This window comes from Papaver somniferum, unplaced genomic scaffold (genome assembly GCF_003573695.1).
Source record: "Papaver somniferum cultivar HN1 unplaced genomic scaffold, ASM357369v1 unplaced-scaffold_139, whole genome shotgun sequence".
NCBI classification, from domain to species: Eukaryota; Viridiplantae; Streptophyta; class Magnoliopsida; order Ranunculales; family Papaveraceae; genus Papaver; species Papaver somniferum.
In genome coordinates, this window is record NW_020623156.1 from 1,549,399 (window position 1) to 1,558,861 (window position 9,463).

At 36.1% G+C, this 9,463-nt stretch overlaps 1 protein-coding gene across 1 annotated transcript; it reads right to left on the reverse strand.

Annotated features, from left to right (window-relative positions):
* Positions 1 to 6,999: 6,999 nt before the first annotated feature.
* LOC113335153 (aldehyde oxidase GLOX1-like) lies at positions 7,000 to 8,799 on the reverse strand. The gene has a single exon (XM_026581281.1). The coding sequence runs from the start codon at positions 8,765 to 8,767 to the stop codon at positions 7,151 to 7,153; it is 1,617 nt and encodes a 538-aa protein (XP_026437066.1). The 5' UTR covers positions 8,768 to 8,799; the 3' UTR covers positions 7,000 to 7,150.
* Between the last annotated feature and the right edge of the window lie 664 nt (positions 8,800 to 9,463).

Genomic DNA, 9,463 nt, shown 5'->3' on the forward strand with positions numbered 1-9,463 from the left:
TAAAAAATATTAATATAGAAAGAAATTTTGAGTTATAGCAATGAAAAAGTAAAAATATAATGCAAAAAGTCGGGAGTTACGGATCTAGAAACTCCGCGAAGAGAATTATCGCCATCCAGCAAAGGGACATCACAAAGAGTAGCGAGAGATTTGCAGGTATTTGCGAATTGGCTATCTCCCATCCCTTGTAGACAATCAGAAAAGAGGCCAGAAATCTTAGCCATAGAAGATTCAGGTGGAGAATCTTCAGGTGCAGCAAGATCATAGTTATCCTCATCACCCTTATCATTTTCAGAACTTTCGTTAGGAAGAGCATTTGAAGGAGAAGGATAATGAACTTTTCTTTTCTTTGGAGGAGGACCACTTGATTTTTCCCTGCGAAGAGTACCTTTACCCTTATCACCAATCTTCGCAGCATCAACAGATTCTTCTACTTCAGCAATAACCTTCACACACAGATAGAAATAAGAAATGGAAGCATGGAAGTAACAGTACTATTTAAAGTCATAAGAGAAAGTTTCTTACCTCATCTGTGTATGAGCGAAGAGTTAATAGAGTACTAGATTTCTCAGTCCTGTTATAACTATCCTTTAGTTTTTGGATCTGCGGAATGTCGCAAGAGTTAGCGAACAGAATAGTAAAAATCAATAAAGAAATATAAAATGAGTTAAAGGAGAGAAACATACCTCTTTCTCTTTCTCGGGCCAGGAGAAGACCCAAGGTTGATATACAACGAGATTCGCAGGAAGAATGTTTGATCCAGCAATGTAGGGACCCTTTAGCGTTAAAGGAAAGACACACCATTTGTCATCTTTGGACTGACGAGGAGTTGTATTTTTACCAGAATGCCAGTCAATATCTTGCATAAGAATTTTGGCTTCATCAATGTTATCTTTTCTTCTTAATCGAATGCCCCAGCGAGTATTCTTCATGGAGATAAGTTCGTAGTTTTCAAAGAAATTCGCCAATGTATATTTCTCAGCAACTATCTCTAGGTCTGCGAATTTTGGATCTCTAAGTTCTATGGAGTAAATAGATCCTTTACCAGCACCACGATTAGCGAACTCTAGCATCAGAAAGATGCAGTCCCCACTTAATTGGAAAATGGCTCGCGAAAATTTCGGATGAGCGAGAATTTCATAAAATAAAGGAATGTTTGGGTTATAAAGAGGAATAGGGAGACCTGCGAGAATTTGACCTAGCGAAATTATGATTGATTGATCATCACAATTTTGATTGGAGGAAAGCTTGACAGAAAGAATTGATTTGGCATTCACGCCAGGAATGGGGGAGAGTGTAAGACCTTTATTAGCAAGATCTTTTTGGACATCTTGTAGATTCTTCTCATATATATGACCACTTGGAGCCATGATTGAATAAAGGGTATGGGAATGTACGGAAAGTAAAAGAATTGGAGGAAGAAAAAATTATAGCAGCAGAATTTGCAGAAGAATGATAGAGTTGCAGAGATGAGAGAATAAAAATAAAAGAGAAAGTAAAAAGAAAAGTGGAAAGAGGGAGGGAGAAGAGTATATAAAGAAAATTACTTCTCTTCATACTTTGCAGAGAAGATATGTGAAGAGGCAAGATGTAGGATCAGATTCTCGCAACAATTATGTCTCAGCGAAATTATCAATGGTATTGCACAATAGCGTCGCAGAACAGTTTCAGAAACAACGTCAGCAAGGATCATGAGAAAGATGTGATAGTCTTGCGAAGATTAGAGAGCTTGCGAAGATAACATTTGTAAGGTTGCGAGAATGTCGCAAACCATATCCGAAAAAAAAGGACAGATTAGCTGTCATCCACTATGTATTTCCTTATAAATAGTCATTCGAGTTGTAAAGGAGAGGGAGATCTTTTTTTGAGTAAGAGACAAGTAAATAGGAGAGAGAAAGTTCAGAACAGAGATCATTCTTGATTTCTTTATTTTCCTTGTAAGAACATTCAGAATTTAATCAATAAAATTAAGAGTGTAAACCTAAGAATGAGTTGATCAATAATGAAATTATATGAGGGGTGTATTGTAGGATTTCCTGCAAGTACATCATCAACATACAAGCATACAATCACACAGTTATCCTTAACAAGTTACTTCTAAATACACTTGTAAGATTCATTAACTTAAATCCACTACACATTATCACATGATCAAATTTTCCATGTAATTGTTTACGTGCTTATTTGAAAACCATACAAAGATTCGTTCAATTTACAAACTTTGTCTTTATAACCTTTCACTACAAAGTCCTCAGGTTGGTCTATGTAAATTTCTTTATCTAATTCACGGTTTTAGAAAAGTTGTCTTAACATCCATCTGATGTATCTCCAAGTTTTTTATGGAAGCAATATCAAGAAGTAATTCTCGTCACAAGTGAATAAGAATCAAGGAAATCTACACCTTCTTTTAGTTTATATCCTTTAGCTACCAACTTAGCTTAATAATTTTCCACAGTTCCATCTACCTAGCTGTCGTTTCCTCTTAAAGACTCATTTACATCCCATGGTCTTACTCCCTGGAGTTAAACTAGCAAGCTCCCAAGTTTGGTTCCGACGGACTGAGTCCATTTCACTAAATGAAGCTTCTTACCAGAATGGGGTTTCAGTAGATATCAAGGCTTCTTTATAAGTCTGGGGCTCAGACTAAGGTAGGCATGTTATGAAGTCGGTTTCATAAGAAGTCTCAAGTCTAATTGTTTTACTTCTCTTAGGATTAACGTCAACTTCATCTTCCTTTAAAATAAGTTCTGACTATTGAAAATAAATCTAGGGGATCAACAACACATCTCTAATGAGGTACAGGTTTAGAATAAACATGTTCAAAGAACTCAGCATCCCAAGATTCCGTAATAATATTCACACCAAAGTCAGAAAAAAGCAGAACACACAACCAAAAATCTATATGTAGAAGTATACTCAGCATACCCTATATGAAGACACAATCAACATTTTTGGTTTCAATCTAGTTCTTTTAGGAAAAGGAATTACAATCTTAGTCAAACACCCCCACACTTTGACGCATTCATAAGAAGGTCATCTACCATTCCATAAATCATATGGAGTTTCATATGATCCTTAAAAGGGTACTCTATTCAGGATATACTAGTTAAGAGGACTGCCTCCCCCCACAAGGGCGCAGGTAATCCTGAACTAATCAACATGGAAATTATCATCTCCTTGAGGATATGGTTGTTATGTTCAAGGCTTCTAATTGGTTTCCAATTTCAAGTTTGTACATCTTAAGGCTTCTAAGGCATCATCCTTATCCCTAAGCAAGTATACAAGATAGTACCTCATAGAATCATCTACGGAAGTCATAAACCATCTTTTACCACAGTGGTTTTTGGTTGAACTCATGTCCACTAGGCCTAACTGAATTAATTCTAAAGGCTTAGAATTACTCTGCATATTTGTGCTAAAAGGTTTTATAGCATATTTTGATTCTTTACATATTTCACTTTTGTGATCAAAATCCAAACTAAATTTGGGTACGCAGCCTATGCTAGCCAGTTAAGCATTGAATTATAAGTTTACGGTTCCAAGTCTACCACGTAAAATAATCAATCACACAAAGAAAGCACAAGAATCAATTATGTTCACATCATCAGTTTTTCCGTTAAGCTTATAAAGACCCTAAGTCTTATAATTGTTTCCTAAAAAATCACTGCCCTTAGTTACAACAAGTTTTCTAGATTCAATTAATATCTTAAATCTTTTACCATCTATAACAGAACAATATTCAATATTCTTGCATATGCCTGAAACATGAAAACCTCATTCAATGTGAGAATATTACAGATATGAGTTATGCTCGACCTTTCCCTTTTATGCAACCTCTGTCGCAGATGAGTTACTCATATAGAGTTTCTCGACATCCCCTATATCCTCTAATAGGAGGTGAACAGGTCTTTATTTCAACAAACATGCTTAGTGGCTCCAAAGTCCACCCACCAATCCCCAACATTGGTTATTAAAATAACTTTCGACATCATGCCACTGAACTCATTCTAGTTTGTTTCAACTAGATTAGCATTAACTTTCTACGTATTAAGGTTTTTACGTTGTCTACAGTTTACTGCCCTATGGCCAGGAATTTACAAACATAAAAATCACCCTTAATGAAAGTAATGCTAGATTCAGGTTTACGAAACATACCTTTCTTATGAAGACTACGCTTAGAGTTGCGTTCGATGTTCTCACCTTTGCCAGCTATGAAAGATTTCTTTCCAGCCACATGCGCCTATTAGCCATGTCCCTTGAAGATGACACCTTTATTCACAAACTACAATTCCGAATCAGAAAGTAAAATATGAGTTTTGAAGATAACATCTAAATTTACAAACTTCGTTTGAATCACCATTTCAAAAAACTCATGGTTACCCCATAAATAATAATTTAGTCAACAACAAATTTCTGCTCGTCAGAATTTTTCAGAAACGTTTCTCTGTTTTGTAAAATATCAAAAAAATACTTTTCACAAACCAACCAACCATTTTCGATTATTACAAATTATAATGTCTTAAGATTGTTGGGTGCAATAATCAAAAACAAGGAAAAATCAAATAAGCAAAAGTTATTGATACTTAGCTCCTTTATAATGGAAGTGATCGATTTGACGAAACGGAGGAGCTCCCCAAATCTCCGCAACAACAACAAGGCAAAACTTTGGAAAAACAGAGTGAGTCACGTGTTCAACACGTTGCCCTTAAGACATTAGCGCCCGAATACACTCAAGAGTGATGCTATATCCCTCACAGGACGGATATCTCCAGGATAAAACACCCTAATACACCTACTACTGGCATATGTAGTAGATGCTCAACTTGAGCTTGGCAACTCCGAAAAAACCCTTAAGGAAAATCGCGAACGTTAAAGAAATCACTATAAAATATTTTCCCCTGGGGGTCTCTCTAAAAAATAGAAAATCCCCTTTCCCATAGATTTACAAAAGTAGTGAATTTCTTTATATAATAGAATAATAGAACTTAAAAAGATGAACTCTCCGATGTAGGACTAAAAAGCTTATATATGATCTTGAAACAGCTAAAAAATGGAAACTCCACGATGTAGGACTAATAAATTTTTCATTCATAAAAAAAAATAATAAATTATAATTTTTATTAAAACTTTAAAAATCATATTTTATTAATCGTTTTCCAATGGATACTAACGTTGGTCAAAATAGGCTCTAACGTTGGTCAAAATAGGCTTAACCTTTACCATTCTTTTTTAACTCTATTTCTCTAAGGAGCTAAGGTAGAATTTATCCCAGGCAGGCATGTACCTCCTATAATTAACATGCACCATTTTCCATTTTCAATGGGTCGCAGATCCATGGTCAAGCATAATTTCCCACTTGAAGTATACAACAAAAGGAAACAAATAAGTTTGTCACATTAACACATCCGCTCGGGTAAAGTACTGTCTTGGCACAGTTTCTTAAAAAAACGGAGAAACTATATCAGGCTAGGGATCGTCTGTTACGAGAAACCGCTCTGTTCCTCGGTTGCCCCCAATCTTGAACAGCCACGTGTCTCCTATTTTAACTACCACAATTTACAATTTGGAAATCATATACTTGACTGATTTGAACGCATTTTCTAAGAGAGAAAAAAGGAAAATAAGGGGTTTCTCCCTTAATTATCTCTTTTGTCCATAGAATACTCCTTACCCAGCAACATACTCCCAGGTTCCCTAGAAAACGAAAAACTTACGGCGATGTTCATTAGCTTCACAAGCTTATTCTTGTAATGTTTTTATGCCGAAAAATTATCAATCAATTTTAACGGGGTGAATATATATCTGTATGACAAATTAATTAACATCATAGTGAATTCTAGGTTTTCTGATCACAATGGAAGCTTTTATCTATGCTGCTACTATTGCGTCGTTTTCCTTCTTCTTCAGTCTGATGTACCTTGATCTTGTAATGCAACGAAACCTCATTGAGTAACTTTAAAGGCTATATCCAATGGAGCTAGATTGGGTAGATAGTTTTAGGGAGCAGTTACAAAACACGTTCCATTAATCTCCCATTAAAATCAGCAAAACAACTATTTGATTAAGACGGTAATATAGGGTCCACAGTGAAGTAGGATTAAACCACTTGCTGATGCTCCATGATGATGAGCTGCAAAAAAGACGATGATGTTAGGAGTACGCTAGTGGTAGAAAAAAATTATTAGGAAAATCAAATATTTCCCTTATTTTTCACTGAGAAAATCCTTCAAAAATCCTTCAATTCATTTAAGTATATGACGTTCAAATTGTTAACTATCGTAGTTATCATACGAGACACGTGTCTGTCTGAAATTGGTTGGAATAGAGGAACAGGTTTTTTTTTTGGCAACAGACGATCCGGAGCCACTATATCAGGTATAACAAAATATTAAGTATTAATTAATTGTGATATATTAACCGTTTCTTGCTAATTCCTGTCTTTGCTAATTAGTTTCAAGAAATTATACGATAAAATAAGATAAAATTAGGGAAAAAATAAGTACGAGTGTAACAATAGACAATAGCCTTTTGGGACAGTCAAACATTAGTCTGGCGTCTAATGTTTGTACGAGACGATCCAGACCGATCTAAGATAAACTATTCCAATTATCTTTGTGATCCTAGTTACTGATTTTATGAAAAAATCCTTGAAAAATGGATGACCTAACATCACTGCTGATGGTAGAGTTTTTATATGTTTGATCTGTGTAACAGTTATGTTAAGTTAGTTGGTTTTAGCGGTTGTCTGTGTAATCTCTTTGTAACTGTTGATATTGCTAAACTGAGTCAGTCTTGTAACTCTCATGTACACTCTCTTACAGGTCAGAACGTGGGGTTTGGTAATCTTCGTCATGTTGATGCATATCTCATTCTTTGAGCAGCACCTTCATCTCGTCCTGTAAAACCATTTCTTTGAAATTATTTAAATGGAAAAAGATTTGAAAACGTACACCTCCATGAAACCCAAATAAAAAAGGGAAAAAGGCATAAACAGTAAAATTTTGAACGAACAAAACACAGCCCTTCTTTGATTACACTTGTACACAATAAATTTTTTTACATCATTCTGTACGAAGTAAATGCAGAAATGTAGTTTATTAAGCAAAAATATTCAAAAATTTGAAAAGCAAGCGAGCAATCTTTCACACTATTAGCTGATATGAGTCCATTTCCCCCTACTAGGAACCCCATTCTGCACCACATAGAGAAGATAATAGCCGGGTGGTGCAATATTAGAGGTTTCCGGAGCAAGACAGTCAATGATATAATAACTGCTGGTGACTTGACGTAATTGACTGGTTTTCAAAACCATCATCCTTTGATTCATGGAGAAAGAATGTGTGTTGAATGATGGCGCAATCATTGTCACAGAAACGTTATCTAACGTTTCGTTCCTTTTCGGGACAAAACCAATGGAAATTGCTTGCTTATAAGATAGTTCAGTTCCTGGTTTCACCCAACTGATTTGCGGTCGAGAACCGCTACTTAAGTAAGGTGGCGAAAAAACCTCAACACTCAAGTCAGTAGGAAACATCTCGGTGAAGTTGTAATTAGAATTAGGATTACTCCCACCGACTAATACTCTACCATCAGTAATCAAAATAGCAGTTGAATGATACATTCGAGGAGTCGTCGATGCTTCCATAATCTCATATTTACTCGATTCCGGCTGGTAAAGTACGGGGTTTAGAACCGGTTCCCTACCTAAATACCAACCAGCTGCGCCTTTTTTCGCACCATTTATAAGTAACACATCACCTGTTGGTAACAAGAGCATGTCACCCATGACTCTTTCGATTGGCATTTCTTCCATTTTCCATTGGGGTTGTACCGCCGTGATCATTAAACGTCCGCATGATTTAGCAGCTGGTAAAAACGTCCCTCTAATCGCAGTGACGTATGAAGTCGGTGGTGCCCCTCCACAGATGAAGACCTCAGCATCTGGAGCATCAATAGTACTGTTGCTGAGACCAAGTTTCAGCGGAAGAAGTACAGATGAACCCGTGCTTGGATAATTACGTGAAACTCCACCTGGCATGACTGGATAATCATTCCTGACAACTAGATTGTTTATATAATCAAACAAAATTGATTTCGTGTTAGCAAATATGAAAAGGTTTCCATCAGGTGTGAGATGAGTAAATGGGTATAAATTGTTCTCTACGGCATCTCTGGTTTCTCTTAGAAATGGAAGTGCAAAGACTGTGAAATCCGATGGCAATGAGCTCTTGGGGATGAACTCGTAACTAAACTGACCTCGACCACCAACGACAATGACCTTCCCATTTGGCAAAATTTGATTAGATGCGTACCATCGAGGAACAACTAAACCTCTTTGATCCTCCGTCCAATCACAGTTAGCGCATGGCCGAATACTCCGAACAGCACGTTCACCGTTGTTGGATCCACCGCTTTGCAGTAGCATGCCATCAGATGCTAAAGAGCCAGAAGAGCACCAAGTATCTGTAAGCACAGTTAGTGGACGGACACTTCGATCCAAAAGGTTTAATTCAACCGAGTGAGCAGTACAGTCGACTCTAGGATTAGTAGCATTGCTACATTTTTCTGCTGGTAATAAAATTCTTGATTGACCAAAATCTGTTCTGTCGAACATAATAACTCGATCATTTGGCAACAATTGAGTATGCATTGCTGAAATTCCAATACTTTTCTTCAGTAGTTTCCAATTACCTGTAGCAGCTGTTTCACCTACGATGAACAGAGAAAAGAATAAGGCTGAGAAAACTATAGCATATTTTGCTTCCATGGTTGATGGTTATTGGTTTTAAAAAGCTGAACACTCACTTTTTGTACGTATGTTTGGGGTGAGTGTCAGAGTATTTATATACACGTCCAAGAGAATGAATGATGTTTGTGAATGTCAAGGTTATTACCTCAGAGATGCTTCCACCAACTATATAACTTATAATATAAATTGTTTCTAAATATTTTCTGGTTTATGTTCTTAACTAACTCCAATTGCAGTCTTTTTCATTTCCATGCAGCTTCTCCAAGTTGAGAGACACGATTATATTTTCCTTGTGGAGCATACCTTTTAATATGGTTAGTAGTATCGATGATTATTTGCATACTGTTAACTTTCGTATATATGTATCGTTGTTATTTGTTGTATTTGGAGTTGATTGAATGAATCAATCAAAAACATCAAGAAGGTATAATTGGTTGTTCTGTGTTGTTATTTTTTAAAGTCGAGCAGAAACATGCATAGAATAATTTATGTAAACCGAACGTATTGCCCTGTCATTAGGATAAGAATTCGATTAGAGAATCGTTGAATTTTTTTTATTTCGTTTTGTTTTGTACGTAATCACTTGATCAGTAGTTCTTTGCTAAATAATAACCTTACAATTGACCAGAATACTGGCCAGGTTCAAATCCAACAGATTGGTTGAAGCCAAACCCATAGAACCAGAACTAGGTGATTTATCTCCATACTAATTCT